The 19,323-nt window shown below is 44.0% G+C and overlaps 1 protein-coding gene across 2 annotated transcripts in view; it reads left to right on the top strand.

Annotated features, from left to right (window-relative positions):
• Positions 1 to 2,016: 2,016 nt before the first annotated feature.
• Positions 2,017 to 19,323, top strand: part of LOC115260159 (prostaglandin E2 receptor EP4 subtype-like) — a 71,090-nt gene continuing 53,783 nt past the window's right edge. The window contains exon 1 of one of the 2 annotated variants that reach the window (XM_062858810.1): positions 2,017 to 2,748. In XM_062858810.1, the coding sequence (XP_062714794.1) occupies positions 2,480 to 2,748 (269 nt within the window). In that variant the 5' untranslated portion in view covers positions 2,017 to 2,479. The remainder of the gene's footprint in view (positions 2,749 to 19,323) is intronic. The other variant, XM_062858811.1, reaches the window with a different exon arrangement.

Raw genomic sequence — 19,323 nt, 5'->3', positions numbered from 1 at the left:
CGCCCAAAAAACCTCGCTCTTAGTATACGAATTTCAAATAAGTGGAGCGGACCTGGTGTGATGGTTAGAACACTTGACTATCACGCCGAGGACCTGGGATCGACTCCCACTCCCGACAAACTCGCAAAATGTGAGTTCTTCCTTCGGAAGGGAAGTAAAGCGTGGGTCCCGAGATGAACTACTCTAGAGCCAAAAATCTCGTTAATACAGATAAAAAAAATTCAATTAAAGTTTGGAAAATAAAATGAATAACTTTTTTTTTCAAATTAACAATATCAATTGTCGAGGGGCGTCAATCTGGATGCCTGCCAAGGGCGCCATGGGACCACGCTACGGCTCTGTTGATGGTACGCTATGAGGCCAGTGTGTATTTCCAGTGTGACTGTTATGCGGTTACATGAATATTAGCTAATGAGACAAAACGACTTGGTATTTGTTTCACATTTTGCAGAACAAACTTATTAAGTTCATTTGGGTGGATGAAAGTAATGATGATTAGAAGACGATCCCCGGTATTAACTCAATATTGGCAAAAACTGCTACAATTATGCAGTTATGGGCAGTGCTAGGCTTATAAAAACTAATAGAAAATAAAGTTATTCTAAACCGTATACTTTATTTAATTCAGTATGATTTAGCTCTTCAATGCATGCATTCATTGTGAAAATATGAATCACAGAGGTGAAATAAAATAATATTTTCTAAATTTGTATTTTGTATGAGAACCAGGGATGGGAACACTCACTTGCAAAGAGTTACACTCACTTGCTATTTTCTCAGCGCGGAAGCGTGAAATCACGAAACGATGTATGGACGACTTTTACCTTGTGGTTTTGTCTAAAAGTTTGCCGAATGGAGTAGAGGTTGCACACGCGTATAAAAATCGTGACAGAGCGGTGAAAGAGACTCTCCACGAGGTGAGTGTAATTTACAATCACCTCGTGGAGAGTTGCCTTCGCAGCTCCCTCACAATTTAAACATGCGTGTGCGACCCCTACTCTATTCGGCAAACTTTTAGACGAAACCACAAGACACAAGTCGTCCATACATCGTTTTTTGATTGTAGGCTTCTGAGCTGAGAAAACAGCAAGTGAGTGTAACTTTTTGCAAGTGAGTGTTCCCATCCCTGATGAGAACTTATTTGACACAGGTGTAGTGGGGAGGCTCCAGTGTATTCAGGTGTTCGGGCGCCACCTCCTATCAAAATTTCATTCATAAAAACGGTTCTTAAAATAGACTATTGCGTAGGTTCAATGGATACAAAAAGAAAATAATTTGTTTGGCGTAAAACATCTTGTTTGCTTGAGGCTGTGCGTTTACGCCTAACCTATCTAGGCCTCTAATGTTTCCAACCTTTTCCAGGCAAAACCACAGCGTAAAATTTGAGAACCGCTAGGCTACAGCCAGAGATGGAAACACTCTCATCGTGAATCAACTCGCGAGTGTAAAAGCAACAAACGGTTTACTCACGGTGCCGAGAGTAAGCCGTGTGTGGGTTTATTCGCACCCGCTTGCTTCACGAGTATGAAGCAAAACAAAAACAAAAACACTCATGAATTTTTATTCGCGAAGAACAAGTGGAGATGCGGGAATTGCATTTTAGTGCGATTTTAATGGCAAAACAAGTAAGTATCCATCAGATAGTAGTGTTTTGTGCTTTATTGTTCCTGACAAGTTAATCTGTCGGCCGTGTAAATTCATTTTTCACAAAATTGAAAAATGTTCAGAGTTGCTTCGCGAATCAATCACGAGTGCGACCAGCTTCGTTAGCTCGCGAGTGAAGGAAGTGCGAATATATTCTGGCTTCTGTTGTTCACGAGTAGGATAGCTTTGCGTTTGTGTCTACTCAGCTGCATTCCTCACTATTTTCCATCCCTGGCTGGCCATCACCATAAGTCTCCCGTCATCATCATCGCATCTATTCCTGCGCCTCTTCGGGTCGGCGGCTGCCTCCCGTTCAGCGAGGAGCCGTGTGTGGGGGTGGATAAAATTCTTTGGCTTTCCTTGTGGCTTGTTTAGTTTGGTTTTGAAAGCGCGCGAGTTCGGTTCGGTTCAACCGCGCGCGGAACGACCCGGAACGCGTTTTCCCGGTTCCTCGTCTGGAGGCGTACAGGACACAACGACGACGACGACGCTCGGTCCGGTCCATTCGCAGTCCACTTCGACGACCGCGGCCCCGAGAGTGCAAGTGTAAAATTAATTTGGCTTCAGGATAAGAATAGATTGCTTTCGAGTGACATACGACCGCATTCGCACGATGAAGACGGTTGATTTCTAGGAAGCCTGGCACGTGTCGGTGGTTTAGATGCACAAATAAATTCGGGCCTATTTCGATTCCCAGGATCTAATCAAGGATGAGTGTTAATTGAAACAGATGAAGAAGCTATTTCCAGAAGAAAATTAATTAGAATTTGGTGCAAGTGATTTTGTTCGGGAACGGTCAGTGCTCCACAACCTCAAAAAATAAAATAAAGTGAAAATGGGCGACTTTCCGTTGAATAACTCGCTGGCCGAGTTTTTGGTGTTATCGTCGTCGCCGGGTGATTTGAACAATGTGAGTCTCGTTGAAGATGTTGTTGGCGCTGGAAACCTCACCAAGGAAGTCACACGTTCGCTGATCAGGCCCAGTTACTACATCATAGTGATAGCGCTGTCATATCTCTTTGGATGCGTCGGGAATCTCATAGCGCTAATCTATCTATGGAACAGGAAGAACGTCCGGAATACCAAACATTCCCTTATGCTGAAGTAAGTTTTCATTGGGTAATTGATTTATGGAAGTGGGACTTTGTCTATTTGGTAGTGCTACTGATGGGAATACTAATTTTTAATTTGATGTAAGTTTTAATGCCGTAAATAGCAACTCAGCTGATCGATAGAGTTTGTTACCACCGTTTGAATTTTTGAATTTACGCCCAATGGAAACTTCTCCTCCACGAGATCCGGGCCATCGCCTCCAATTTTACTGCACAAATGCTTGTAGGACCTACAAACAGTAATTGAGATTTCGAGACCTTGCCAAAAGGCGCCATTTATCTGCGTTTTCAAATCAGAATGTCACATTCCTCTCCCCTATGCCACACTTTTTGTACGGGACCTCAGCATTTGTATGGGTCGTCACGTTCTGTAAAACCCCCTCTCCTGCTAAAGCGTGACGTAATTTGTGCACGGCCTCTATGATGCTGTTATTCTTGATAACGCTGCGTATTTTGTTTTGCCGATACTAGCGTGTGCTTTTAGTAGTTCGCGGGTGATTCAAGCAAATCCCATGTGTTTCTCTCTTCTGTTCCAAGAAATTGGCAGACATTAAAGTAATTTCTGTTCGGGAGAAATCCAGACTTCAGGAAACCTTTTGGATGACGTTATAGCCATGTAATCCTAATTCCAGGCAAATTGGAGAGATCGTTATCCTTCTTACCATTGCCACTCCCACCATTTTGTTCACCTTTAGTTAGATTTCCATATCCCTTTCGTGACGGACCATAAAAGAATGATTATCTCCATCCTCTAGAATAAAACTTTCTTCACTTCGTGTTGACGCACATACCAGCGTTCATGGCATGATCACTGTCGGGTCCAAAGGAATGGGTAATAATCGAGACCTAGCACTGTGACCAAGGCAACTAATGTACACACACGACATTGTAGTTCAAATGCACTGTATTTTGAGGTAGTTAAATTCACAACACGAAACGTTTACTTAACTGAACTGGCGATAGTTTATTCTAACTACGGAACGGTACAAACTCGGTTTGTTCTAACTGCGCGCGCGTATATTTCATCCTGTGCGCTTAAACTAGGACTGTTATGGACGACTAATGACTGCTATAGACTATTATTCGGACAACGGTTCTATGGCGGTTTTATAGACACAAACATTTTTGGAAGAACAAATATTGCAGTATTTTAAGACAATACTGGGCTGAATACAAATGTTGTCTACATCTACATAAATATATAGTATCAGCTACACTGCATTGGAACTGCATCGATTATGCCGACAATCGTTACAGAGATCGCTACCAACTATTACAGTGCCACTTTCCTATTGAGAACTTCTATCTACGCATAAACACTTCGGCTACTTTATCCACCTATGCACTTTTTGGGGTCCAATTTTTTTTTTCCTTCTAAACCATAGGGGGATAAATCTGCTCATCAGACACCCTAACAGGAAGGTTAGGGTAGTGTGGGGTTAAGGCCATCTTCTACAATGCCGGTAGAAGCCAGGACTACTCTCTCCTCGACCCACTAAAACACATTCCTATGGTCGCCAAACCCTACGTCTCTCCGGAACCACCAAGAAGGTATTGCTTCAGAGAGGGGCTAGTGCATATCGCACCCTCAAGGTTAGCTGCCGTAGCCTAGCAGCAACGAACACGATGACTCGCTCTGGAGAGTCCATCACGGTAGCGTGCTGGCGCTTAGCCAGTTTCCCAAGTGATCCTCGCCACTCCCTTTGTCCTCGGAGGGCGGGCAGGGTCAACCCCGCCCGCGCCCTACTGCTGAGCGGACATCAAGAACTGATGCCCACATGCAACCCGATCTGACCTGCCCGCAAAGGAAGGGTATTACTACCCTTCAGGCCCTATCAGATGCATCCGTAGGTTGCAGACAGCAGGGTCTCACCTACCCCGACCCTTGCCGGGGACCCCTTTCCAACCGCGGGCTCAGATCCAACCCAGTAGACCGACGCCACGACAACACCGCTACCGGAACTTCCTCTCCGCGGCCACTTAATCGCTGTAAGGGTCGATCCAAGGGTCGATCTCGACCGCAGGGCACCGGTATGACCTACGAAGCCGACTCCGAACCCCTGGACCACCTCTTGTACTGCATCTGGACTAGCCATTCTCCGAGTCCACGCGCCACCTCCTCTGTAGCTCCCAGACGATATGGGTGATAGCCGTTGAAACGGCATTCCAGCTATTCTCATCCCTACACATTCTCTGGACCAAGTTGTCCGGAGTTGTGTCCTCCCCGCATGTGGCAAGCATGCGGTCACGCATTGTGCGAAAACGCGAGCACACGAACAAAACGTGTTCCGCCGTTTCCTCTAAACCATTGCACACTGGGCATTCGGGAGAATCCGCATGCCCGAAACGGTGTAAATACTGTCGGAAGCAACCATGACCTGTAAGGACCTGTGTCAGGTGGAATGTAACTTCCCCATGGCGCCTATTAATCCAACTATCTACCCTCGGTATCAACCTATGGGTCCACCTTCCTTTGGTGGAACTGTCCCACGCGCGCTGCCATTTGACCATAGAGGCCATCCTGACAGTCTTGCGTATGCCTCTTGTGCCGCGCATTTCGAAGCACTCCATGTCCTCACTGATAAGAATGCTGATTGGCACCATACCAGTAATGACACAGAGAGCGTCGTGTGACACGGTACGGTACGCGCTTGCAACCCTCAGACACATAAGCCTGTAAGTACTTTCCAGCTTCCGTCGGTAGCATTCAGCACTTAGCGCGGTACCCCACGCCGGGCCGCCATACCTAAGTATGGACGTAGCAACACTAGCCAGAAGCTTGCGCTTACTGGCGTACACCGCTGAGCTATTGGACATCATCCGGGACAGTGCCGCAATAGCTGTGGAGGCTCTTTTACAGGCATAATCGACGTGGCTACCGAAGGTAAGCTTATCGTCGATCAGCACGCCCAAGTGCTTGACAGAGCGCTTTGACAGGATAGTGCACTCTACTACACTGATCTCCGTCTGCTGCGCCAGCTGCATGTTGTTAACAACCGTCACCTCTGTCTTGTGGTGAGCCAGCTCCAGTTTCCTGGACCGCATCCACGCCTCCACAACCTTGATCGAGTGGTTGGTAGTCAACTTTACCTCCTCGATCGTTTCACCGTAGACTTCGAGTGTAATATCTTCGGCAAATCCGACAATCACCACTCCCACTGGGTACTCTAACCTCAACACCTCGTCGTACATGACATTCCATAACACCGGACCCAGGATGGAACCTTGCGGGACTCCTGAGGTTATGTGAAAGCACTTCCGACCCACCTCCGTGTCGTAAACTAGTACGCGATTCTGGAAGTAGCTTCCGAGAATCTTGTACAAGTACTCCGGTATCTCCAGACGCAAAAGCGCATCGGCAGTAGCAGCCCAACTGGCGCTATTAAATGCATTCCTTACATCCAGAGTTACTACCCCGCAGAAGCGAATTCCCCTCCTCTTATGCTCGAGTGCTTTCTCGGCGGTTTTTGTAACCGACAAAATAGCGTCTACGGTGGACCTCCCCTTCCGGAAGCAATACTGGTTGCTCGAAAGACCATTTACGCCCTCGGTGAACCTCAACATTCTATTGAGGATGATCTTTTCGAGCACCTTCCCCGCCGTGTCAATCAAGCATATTGGTCTATATGCCGACGGGTCTCCGGGTGGTTTCCCCGCCTTTGGCAATAGTACCAGGCTCTGCCTCTTCCAAGCTTCTGGGAAAACTCCCTCGTCCAGGCATTTCTGCATAGCAGACCTCAACATCTCGGGAGCTTCTGCAATAGCTACTTTTAAGGCCAGGTTCGGAACTCCGTCCGAACCTGGGGCCTTACCTACGCTAAGGGACTTAGCTATCCCAGCAAGTTCCACATCGGAGACCCTTTCCTCATCGCCAGCCCCAGTCCCCGGCTGTCCTACGAAAGGAGGCCAAGGACTAGGATCATGACGCGGAAAAAGTCCTCCAATGATCCCCTCCAACATCTCTGGAGATTGCTCTGTAGGAGCCATCACACCTCTCGTCTTGGCCATAACGATCCTGTAGGCGTCACCCCACGGGTTCGTATTGGCACTCTGACAGAGACCCTCAAAGCAGGCCTTTTTGCTTGCTCTTATCTCGGTCTTGAGCGCGGCTTTTGCAGCGGCGAACACCACCCGCCGTTCGTTTCGCTCTTCCTCTGATCGTGCTCGCTGCATCCGCCGCCTAGCCCGTAGGCAAGCGCGGCGCAGGTCCGCAATCGCGTCGGTCCACCAGTAAGCCGGTGTCCTCCCATTTCTAGGGTGGACTCGCCTAGGCATGGTAGCATCACACGCACGTGAGAGCACCGCTACCAGCTCGTCGCCGTCTACACCGATTAAGTTTCGCTCACGGCGGAGCGCTTCCCTAAATATCTCTTTGTCGAAGTATGATGTCTTTCACCTACAAGGGCTTGGCCTTGGCCTAGCCGTCTCTTCTTCTATCCGCTGTCTGCTGTTGTTGTAGTCGATACTGTAGCGAACCGCCAGGTGGTCGCTGTGAGTATAGCCATCATCTACTCTCCAGTTCGAACTACTTGTTAGGCCAGGACTACAAAAGGTCACGTCAATAATTGACTCCGCTCCATTTCGACTATAGGTACTCTTGGTACCGACGTTAGCCAAGTCGACATCTAAGATGGCCAGTGTTTCTAGCAGGATCTGACCCCGCTGGTTCGTGAAACGGCTTCCGCTTCCCCATTCCACAGCCCAGGCATTAAAGTCACCCGCTATTACCATCGGCCTTCGCCCTGTTAGCACGGTCGTTAAGCGGTCCAGCATTTGCGTGAACCGCTCGATCGGCCACCGCGAAGGCGCATAACAGCTACAGAAGAAGACCCCGTTTACTTTGGCGACCACGAAGCCCTCGTAGGTAGTAGACACCAACTTCTGCACGGGGTATTTACCCGTCGTCCATATCGCCGCCATTTTCCAATTAGGACCAGCACAATTGTGCTGGTCCGTCCTCAAGCCGGTCGATGTTCTCTAAGTACAGTCAACTTTCGGTCGTTGGGCTACGTTTTAACTGGGCGCCCGTTAGGTGGGCTATAGCCCACACAGTTCGATAAAAACCTGTAAAATTATGACGGATCGAATGTAACCAAAGGACCCCGTCATATATGATGGAAATTTTTGTGCGATCTTAAAATTACGTTGCAGATATCTGTTAGAAAATATAAAGATAAATTAACCTCCGAGCGAGAATTGAACTCAGATCCTTGGGGTGTGAGTAGAACGCCCGAGCTCTCTCGGCTATCTCAGCTTGTTGAATAGCAAACAATCAAAGGTTAACTGCTTCTACCATAATGCACGCATTTCCGACATGATTGTTAAAGATTATTTGATAGCTCAAAACTCAGCCCACCTAGTCAAAGTCTTTCACTAACTGGGCTAAGAGCTTAGTGCAACGAGCGAAAGTTGACTGTAATTGCTAAAAATTGCCTACTTTAAGGCGTTTTTTGGTACAGAAGATTATTAAATCACTGCAAAGTGTTAGTTTGTAGAAATTTATACAATTTTAAATCTAGGAACACGAGATCAGCTTGACAGGGTATTTAAATCAAAGAAGTGAATAAAAACAAGATAATAAGAACAGCAAATCCCTGTTCCAATCTAATTCACGATTTCGATAATATGGAGTAATATTTTTCACCCAAGTATTCAAAGTTCCTTAAAAAACTCGTACAAGCTGATATCGTGTTCCTTGAGTTGAAATTATTCGTCTAGGTTTTTACAAACTAACACTTTGTACTGATTTAATAATTAAAATCAATCTTCTATACCATAAAACGCCTAAGAATATGCTATTACCGATGGGACTTGGACAGCCTTGGGGACGGAACAGCACAATTGTGCTGGTCCCATTTCGACCACCCAGAAATCTTGTGCTTTTCAATAAAGCACCACTTTTTCTTCGCCGTTTTGCAGAACTACTGTTTTTCTATCGATTTTTATCCCTGCATACCTGGATTAAACAAATATTTATAAAAATACGACAGATAATTTTTTTTTTTCAACTACTAGGGTGATTGTTTACTTTTTGTTTAACCAATCGTGGCGTTTTTTATAAACAATTCCAAAGCTGAGGCTCAGAAATACAAGTTAGAGTAATAACTCGATCATAAAAATTATTTACATCACATATTTTGAGGAAAAAACAATTGAAAAAAATGTGTAAAACCAATGCCGAAAAACAGCGCGATTGTGTTGGTTCGTCACGAAAGGGATATAAGGTTGGGAAGAATTAGCCTAAGTTAAAATTCACGAAAAAAGAAACAAAAAAAAAATCCATATAAAACTGAGCGAGGTTATGAATTGCAAAAAACTTAGCGCACATTTCTACAGATGGGTAAATTAATGGAAAGTTGCGAAAAAAAACCACACTTTGGTGAGATTTGAACTTACGGCTCTTCTACGCTAGACATGTGCTTTACCAACTAAGCTAACGAGCCAATTCAAATAATTTTAGTTTTTATAATGTAATTTAAATCTCATCAATCACTTGGTGAGCTTCGTGGCCGTGCGGTTAGCGGCACCAGCCGTTTAGGCCTATTGTTAGCCACGGAGTGTGGGCTCGATTCCCATTCCAGTCGCAGAAAACTTTTCGTCGAACGGAAAATTCTCCATTGAGCCACTGGGTGTCGTAAGTGTTGTCCGTTGTCTGGTAAGTTATGTTTAGTCTGTACAGCCTGTGGCTAAAGACGGTGTGTGGATTTTTTGTTTTATCATATTCCATCATATTTTTTTTTATCATATAATCGCAAATAAGGAAATGGAACCATCTCAGCAGGGCATCTATTTTGGGCTCTTTTCTGCTATAACTCAGTCAATTCTGAACCAATTGACACAATTTTTGGAAGGCGATGAGATACGTATAGTATCTAGCTGTGTACAAAATTTCAAGTCAATTGGGGGAATTGACTGAGTCATAACGAAGAGTGCTCAAAATACCGGCCGCTGCCCAAGTGGTTCGCTACCCTATAATCATCTCTGTTGTACATTTGTTTTTTGTTTTTTTGTTTTTTTTTTTTTGTACAACTGAGTCATAATCCGGAAAAGTATGACAATGCTTGCTGGGCACAGATAAATTTCTAGTCCTCCCATTTTGCCGCTGCTGTCCAGGTCCTCATGTACCATCGGGATCTCTTGCAAACACCATCTTTACTTTCCAGCTTTCTCACAACATACATACCGTCCAGTCGCCATTCACCGTGGGGGCTCCATTCACCGTGGGCCTTCGAATATTTTTTCAATTATTTCCATATTACAATGATACCGTATGACAATTTCACTTTGATTTCACGTGGAATCCTCGGGGAATTTCTGGAGAAATTCCCGAAGAACTCCTGCAGGACTTTTCGAAAGGTTCTTAAAGTAATTCCTGAGGAACTCCTGAAGGAATTCAGCATAGCTCCTGATAAAATTTTCGAGAAACTGCTGGGAAACTCCTGGAGAATTTCACGGGAAGCCCTGAGGCATTCCCTAGGAACTCGTAGATGTTCTCGGAGAACATCACGATGAATTTCTGGGGGACTCCTGGTGGAATTTCCGAGGAACGCCTAGAGGAATTCTTGGGTAATTTCCGACACTTCCAAATACCATAAAGATCATTTGTATGTCAGTGGATGCACAAGTAACACAAAGTAATACTCAACATATTATGAGATACAACAGAGGTAATCGTGGAAGAATTACATCGATAAAGTAAAGAGATACAAGAGTAGAGCTTGTAGGTGTAGCTTGAAGGTCTTAATTCCAGAATAGTTTGGGTGACCTAGATCACCAAGAGAATGTTGCTAAGTTATCAGAATTGCACTCTGAGGTTCTGAGAGTAGCGTAGAATATATTCCGCGAGCATTCGCTACAATAAAAATATCCTAAGATTTACAGATATTGCAACCCATACTTAAGAATACATTGGGTCCATTTGTATGCCAGCGGACAACCAAATAGCAACAAATAGAGATATTCGTAACAAAATAAGGTACAACAGACACAATCGTGAAAGAATTATGCCGTTAGAGTGAAGAAAAACTAGAGTAGAGCTTGTAGACCTTGAAGTTCCTAACTCCAGAATAGTTGGGAAAGCCTGGAATATCCCATGAATGTACCAAAAGCATTATAGATGTGCACTGAGGTTCCATCAGTAATATAGACTACATTTCACAAAAATTCTTCACGACTTAAGCATGATACAGTATGTAAATATCGTAACCCAAACTTCAAAGTGTATTGGAGGCCATTTATATTTCACGGAATGTCCAACTACCACAATATCAAGTTGCTCATAGCATTGTGAGGTCTAAAAGACATCAACGTGACTAAATTTCTTGAACAGAGTGAACACAAACGATGGTAGATGTTTTAGATCTTAAGAAAATGAATTCCAGAGTAGTTTGGATGACCTAGAACATCCAATTCATGTACCATGAATTTTCTAGGTGTGCTTTGAGGCTTTTTGAGTAACGTAGACTATGTTCTGTGATTATTCATCGTGTATAAAATTTGGTTGAGAATGTTAGATTTGTGTCACCAACTTCGGAGTACTTTGGAGGCCTTAGAATAGCTCTGGGATCAAAACTTCAACAGACCATGATGAATAGTAATACATTACATGTCTAGGATCAGTAAAAACTAGGGTAAATCGACAATTGTTGCACGGCTAAAAATTCGCCAATTGTTGCACACCCCATAAGAATAACATGGAGTGTGCAACAATAGGCGAGTTTTTAACCGTGCAACAATTGGAAAATTACCCTATTGATGATTAGCAAAACGATAAAATTTGAGCAAAAACATGTAGAATTTATAAAAAATACAAAAAAGCCACGTATTTTCGGCTCCCCGCAAAAGGGGGGAGGGTTCAAAGGGGGGAGGTACCATGCATTTCTTAGCACAACTATTCCTCTTGACTATAAAAAAATCCGGGCTAATAAGTTATAAAACAAAGAAAATATTGCATTTCTACCAAAAGTAGATCGTCCCGGGTGTTTGCGGGTTAACAGCGGTACCAACAATGTTTATAAGATTGGTGTAAAACGACAGCCTTTATGCGCCTCAAATTTTCTTAGACCCACAGTGAATGGCGACTTGACGGTACATTTATTTGTTCAACATCATTAAGACAAGACATAATCAACAATAGTACGCCACAATACTCGGTTTGTGGCTGCCGCTCTCCATCCTCGGTCGCACCCAATGCTCACCAGGTCACGCTCCACCTGGTCCGCCCATCGTGCTCTCTGCGCTCCACGCCTTCTTGTGCCAATCGGATCTATCGCGAGCACCAACTTTGCCCATCGTATCCTTCCGGCTTTGGCCACCTTCTGGATGCTGGGTTCGCCGTAAAGTGCAGCGAGCTCGTGGTTCATCCTTCTCCGCCACACACCGTTCTCCTGCACGCCGCCGAAGATCGTTCTTAGCACGCGTCGCTCGAAAACTCCGAGTGCTTGTAGGTCCTCCTCGAGCATGGTCCATGTCTCGTGCCCGTAGAGGACTACCGGTCTTATTAGCATTTTGTACATGGTACATTTGGTGCGTGGGTGAATCTTTTTCGACCGCAGTTTCTTCTGGAGCCCGTAGTAGGCCCGACTTCCGCTGATGATGCGCCTCCGAATTTCACGGCTCACGTTGTTGTCAGCCGTCAGTAAGGATCCGAGGTAGACGAATTCCTCCACCACCTCGAAAGTATCCCCGTCTATCGTAACATTACTACCCAGACGGATCCGGTCGTGTTCGGTTCCGCCTACTAGCATGTACTTTGTTTTTGAGACATTCACCACCAGTCCGACCTTTGCTGCTTCGCGTTTCAGGCGGGTGTACAGCTCTACCACCGTTCCAAATGTTCTGGCAATAATGTCCATGTCGTCCGCAAAGCACACAAATTGTCCGGATTTTGTGAAAATCGTTCCCCGGCTGTTGAGCCCGGCTCGTCGCATAACACATTCCAGAGCGATGTTGAAGAGTAGGCATGAGAGTCCATCACCATCCATCACCTTGTCGCAGTCCCCGGCGAGATTCGAATGAACTGGATAGTTCACCCGAAATCCTTACGCAGTTTTGCACACCGTCCATCGTTGCTTTAATCAGTCTAGACAGCTTCCCAGGAAAGCCGTTATCGTCCATGATTCTCCACAGCTTTGCGCGGTCGATACTGTCGTATGCCGCTTTGAAGTCGATGAACAGGTGCCGTACGGTGAAGATCTGGTCCGTTGTCGACCGTCGATGAAGCCAGCTTGATAACTTCCCACAAACTCATTCGTTTTAGGTGACAGACGACGGAAGATGATCTGGGATAGCACTTTGTAAGCAGCATTCAAAATTGTGATCGCTCTGAAGTTCCAAATGGTGGCCTTTCTTGTGAATGGGGAAGATTACCCATTCCTTCCACTCCTCTGGTAGCTGTTCGGTTTCCCAGATCCTGACTATCAGCCAGTGCAGACTTTTCTGGGCTCGTCTTGATGAGTTCAGCTGCGATACCATCCTTACCAGCTGCTTTGATAGTTTTGAGCTGATGAATGCCATCCTTAACTTTCCTCAGCATGGGAGTTGGTTCATTTCCGTCCTCCGTTGCACTGGTGTCGCCGTTTCTTCCGTTGCCGTGGTCTCTCGTGCCTACGTTCTCCACGCCATTCAGGTGCTGATCGTGTTTGATAGAACTTGGAAGCACTTTTTTATTTGAGGAAATTGTATTGACCGTCCAGTTCCAAACTGTTCACGACCGTTTGAAACAGTCGACGTTTCAAACGGTCGGTGAACGGTCGCTGGCGGATTTTACAGCAGAAATGAGCGAGAAAGATTTCGCGCGCAAACGCGTATCTAAAAACATTCAATTGGTGAAACAAGGACAGCTGACCGGGCGCCAACTGATTCCTTGATCAGCTGTTGCCGGCAGCCAAGTCGCCAGCTTTTTGGCGCGGAAGTCGGGGGGTGTTCAGATGCAATGTTTATCAAATAATAAATTTGTGAGGATATTCTTCCGCGATAAATGTTTTGCATTTTCTAAAATAAGGTGTAATAAAGGTAATTTACCTCGCAATTTACATAATAACCAAGATAATTACCTATGTTTTAAGTTCTTAAGACCTGAATATTTAGAATAATGATGTGCTCGGAACCAATTTGCTGATTGATCGATTTCTATAGAATACATCGAGAACCCCCTCGAAATTCGACGACTGTTCTGAACAGTTTCACAAATAGTCGGGATAATCCAACTTTGAACTGAATACACAATAAATAGGAATGAAAAAACATGACATGTCAATGGTTGCTATGACTACTTCTTACAGACTAGACTACTGCGGTATAAGTAAAACTATTCAACTAGGTATGACATCGTTGAAATCATCATTACTTCTACCACGACTTCTACACTCCTCCTTGATGTTTCAAGTTTACATGTCTACTTCTTTCAATTTGTAAACACCATGCATTTTAGTACCTACTAATAGATTTCTACCACAATGTGCACAAAACAGAAAGTTGATCCAAACCTCACTTTGGCACTTGACTGTGTAACTCTACTAACTGAAATTATATTGCTTTTCAAACCAGGAACGTAAAGCACATCTTTCAGTCTGATCTCGGTTGCCTGTCCATCGTCACCCATGCCAAAATTGATACCGTTACCAATTCCGTATGATTCCAGGGCGTTTCCATCTGCAATTTTAATCACATCCCTCTGTCTTTTGATACTGGTGAAAAGCTTTCGATCCGAGGTCATATGACACGAGGCGCCGGAATCTATCACCCATTGCTGATCCACGTGTTCGCATTCAACTGCAGAAAAACAAACCGAGCGACCAGTCTCCTCCTGGGTCGCAACTTTCGCATTGGAAACTCTTCGCTGAATCCGTCCATATCCTTCACATTCATCCTTGTGTTGTTCTTTTTCGAGTCTTGACAGGTATTCGTTGCAGCTTTTCCACAGACAAACAGATGTAACACTCTGATAATTCTCATCGTACACCGATTTAACGGTCTTTTTCAAAGTTTGATAGTTGGCCAACTGCCCAACCGTGGCGCTCGCATAGTTTTTGTTCGAGTTTGACGTTTGCTCACTACCGCCACCTAGTTGGTGGTCGGCCAAACTTAGTCCTTTTAGCATTGGGCGAATATGTTTCCGTGACTATGATTTGAATCGAAAAATGTTCGAAGTGTTACGTCTGTTTGTCTGTGGCTTTTCCGTATGTGTCCGGCCTTCCCACACTCGTAGCAAATCTGCGGTTTTGATGAGCTGCTCTCATCCAAGGGGTAGTCACTCTACACAGTGTGCCTTGGGCACACCCGGCACACCAGTGGCACCGGTTGGCACATATTCACATAATAAGGATGCTATAAAATGACGAATTTAATTCGTGGCAATCGTGGATTTTTTTGCTCACTGTCAATTCAAGGGAATGTTGAAACAATACTTTCAGTAGAAGTTTTGTTAACTATTCCAAAATTCAATTTTAACATATCGTTTTTGTTTCAAAATGATGCTAAATAGCTGCTGTGATGTTTAATGAAGAGTATATGAACGTAATAAAATGTGAATGTATTTTTTTTTTTTTGCAAGAAGCAATAATTTTTTTCCATGAGCCCTACCAAGAATGTCTCAATAAGTATTTATCAACAATTGCCGATGGCCTTAGAATCTTCAACACCGTTAATTAAAATCCAAATTTTGCTGCGAACTCTTAAGAATCTTTAAGAACCTGTCCATTCTCAATTCTTTCTTTTTTCCCCAGGGAACTCATATATACCCATTTATAATTTCTTTCATTATTTATTTAAAACTCCCCAACTTGTTCTTTCCTGTAAATTCATCAAAAGCTCCTTCCAAAGCTTATAGAAGCTTCTTCCGAGAATTTCCTTCATAAAACTACAATATTTCCCCAGCACACGGGTATACAAATTTAATGGCAATTCCTCAATCAGGCATAAAAACCGAAATTCCTCCAGATTTTTCCACTAATTTCATTGAAATGTCCCCCAATACCAAGCACAAAACTGCTTAACATAACATCTGGGAACCATTCCAGAATATCACTTGGAATAATATCCAGAAAATATTTTCGTTGACATTTTTGGGGAAACAAAAACAATGAAGTACTATAAATTCTATGGTTGCTAAGAAAATAATGCCAGTGCGGTGCCGCTTTATTATAGCAACCACTATAATACATTTTGGAGCCTCGGCGCTTTAGCTCCTCGGCACACTAGGGCACACTGGTAGACACATCGAAAAAACGTTGGCACAAATGAAGTGTGTCCCTAGCAGAAGGGAATAGCAACAGCATAATAAAATGTGTTATTTTGGAAAAATAACTGAGTAGCGGAAAGAGTTATTTTCATGTTATTTACATAACATATCCTGTTATAAATTTGTCTGTCATAAGCGGCAAAATAACAAAAATTATAACAAAAAAATGTTCCTGGAAAACCTGTTTAATAACATGTTTTGTTAGTTTCAATAACAACTTAATAACAGCGATTTTTTAGAATATTTCAATAACAAATTTTGTTATGAATACGTTATTGATAACAATGTGAAAACAAAATATGCTTTTTTTTCTGTTGCGGATAGGAACTCCTCCAAAGTCCCATATGCATTCAATGGGATACGCAACAATAGGATCTATTGTTAAATATTTCATTCATAATTGGGATGCTATTGTTGTCGCAAGCGATTTATTATCGAAATCAGAGAGAAACAATAGTTTTTGTTTATTTCCCAAACAACTGACGATGAAAAACTACCGTCGTTTTGAAACCCTTTATTAGGTGGTTCATTGTTTATAAGATTAATTTACATTATTACCTCATTGATTGACACATTTATCCAAGTGAATCTAAGTGGGCTCGTTGCAGTGAAATCAATAAAAATAAAATGTCCAAAGATAATCAATGGATTTCTGGATGACTTATTGTTTTAATTTTTTGTCGAAAATGTGTTGTTCGTCGTTGAATTCCACCAGTTGATCCAAAATGTTTCATAAAATGGCTAACACTCTATTACACTCTCTATGTTCGTATTCATACCTAACTGAAACTGGGACAAAAAAACAGGTATACTTTTTAAAGTGCTTATAAAACAAAAGGCTGATAAGTTGGCACTGTCACAGTTAAAACGTAATGTCAGTAAAAAGAGGAACTGGAGGATGACAAAAAAATATTTTCACTTACAGTTCCTCACGGAATGCTGTGAACAACGAAAATCTCGAATGGTGTAGTTTTGATTGCAAAGTTAGTTATGTTGTAATATTAATGATCAAATATTTGTACAGTCTCAATGACACAATAATAACTGAACTTGTGCTGCAACAAAACATGTTATTGAAATGTAATTTAAAGAAAATATACCAAGAGCACGATCATAACAAAATAAGATTGCCCAACAGAAAATGTTATGGAACGGTGATGACTCAATAAGTTGATAATAACAAACCAAGATATAAAAACAGGTTTTGTGATTCCGTTGTTATTATTTTGATATTTTCCTCTGCTCGGGGTAGAGTGACTACCCCTTGCTCTCATCGCTGTCTCCTCCTTGCTCGAAAACTTCTGCTGACGTTTGTAGAACTCGTTCAAAAGCTTCGATTTCAACGATTTCATTGAGTATCCTCCATCCATCTTTCCATCACTGTGACAAAACCATTATACGAATCTGGCAAGCTCGCAAATATGAAACTTCTTTTCAATTCATCCGCTGTGAAATAGCCTATTTCCGCCAACTTGTCGAACATTGCATCCATTGCGATCAAATGCTCTTCGACATTCCCGGCCTCCTCCAGTTCCAAACGACTCATACGTTTCAACAAACCCACTCGACCAGCCGATGATTGCTTTACATGATAGTCACGCAGGATGTTCCATGATACTTGGGCTGTTGTGGCATTCTTGATGAGTTGCAACTGACTACTTTCGACCAAGTACCCAATAGTGGCAGCAGCACGCTCGCCTTTATCAATCCATGCCTCAGTTCTCAGTTCCGGTTTAGCCGGAAGATCATTTACAACTACACGCCACAGTCCCTCTCGGATGAGAATTTGCTTGGTCCTCTCTTTCCACAGGTCATAGTTACCGAAATTCAACCGAACAGCTCCAGTTTTCAGCTCCATGTCCATTTCGCTTTCTTCGACGTCGCAGAACCAAACTGCCTTCGATTCACTGTTCCTACCGGAAATCTCTTGAAGCGCTAGCACAGTACCGTTCCTACACAGTTTTCACTTCTGGGCCCATAACCTGTTGGACAGAACTTGGAAGCACTTCTTTATTTGAGGAAATTTTTAACAGGAATGAAAAAATATGACATGTCAATGGTTGCTATGACTACTTCTTACAGACTAGACTACTGCGATATAAGTAAAACTATTCAACAAGGTATGACATCATTGAAATCATCATTACTTCTACAGATCGAAGTGCTGCTTCCACCTTTCGATCACCTCACGTCCGTCCGTCAAGATGCCTCCGTCTTTATCCCTGCATATTTCGGCTCGCGGCACGAAGCCGTTGCGGGATGCGTTGAGCTTCTGATAGAACTTCCATATTTCTTGGGAACGGCACAGCAGTTCCATTGCTTCACACTCCGCTTCTTCCAGGCGGCGCTTATTCTCCCGAAAGAGGCGGGTCTGCTGTTTCCGCTTCTGTTTATAACGTTCCACGTTCTGTCGAGTCCCTTGCTGCAGCATTACCGCCCTCGCTGCGTTCTTCTCCTCCAAAACCGTTCTGCACTCTTCGTCGAACCATTCGTTCCGTCGATTCCGTTCCACGTACCCGATGGTGCTCTCAGCTGCGTCGTTGATGGCTGCTTTCACTGTACTCCAGCAGTCCTCTGGAGGGGCCTCATCGAGCTCGCCTTCGTCTGGCAACGCGGCCTTGAGATTCTGCGCGTATGCTGATGCGACATCCGGTTGCTTCAGTCGCTCTAGGTTGTACCGTGGCGGTTGCCGGTACCGTACATTGTTGATGACGAAAAGTTTTGGACGCAGTTTGACCATCACCAGATAGTGGTCGGAGTCGAAGTTGGCGCCACGATAGGTTCTGACGTCGATAATGTCAGAGAAGTGCCGTTCGTCAATCAGAACGTGGTCGATTTGAGATTCCGTCTGCTGGGGTGATCTCCAGGTATAACGAGAAGGGAGGCTGTGTTGGAAAAAGGTGCTACGTATGGCCATATTTTTGGAGGCGGCGAAATCAATGAGTCGTAGGCCGTTTTCGTTCGTCTGCTGGTGGGCGCTGAACTTACCAATCGTCGGTCTGAATTCCTCCTCCTGGCATACCTGAGCGTTCAAATCTCCTATGATGATCTTGACGTCGTGGCTTGGGCAGCGATCGTACTCGCGTTCGAGCTGCGCGTAAAATGCGTCCTTGTCATCATCAGTACTTCCGGAGTGTGGGCTGTGCACGTTTATTATGCTGAATTTGAAAAATCGGCCCTTGATCCTCAACCTGTACATTCTTTCGTCGATCGGCCACCAACCGATCACGCGCCTCTGCATATCCCCCATCACTATGAAAGCTATTCTTAGCTCACGTGTGTTGCCGCAACTCTGGTAGATGGTATGATTACCTCTAAACGTTCGCA

Source organism: Aedes albopictus, chromosome 3 (assembly GCF_035046485.1).
Source record: "Aedes albopictus strain Foshan chromosome 3, AalbF5, whole genome shotgun sequence".
Taxonomy (NCBI): Eukaryota; Metazoa; Arthropoda; class Insecta; order Diptera; family Culicidae; genus Aedes; species Aedes albopictus.
This window is presented reverse-complemented; position numbering and strand designations above follow the sequence as displayed.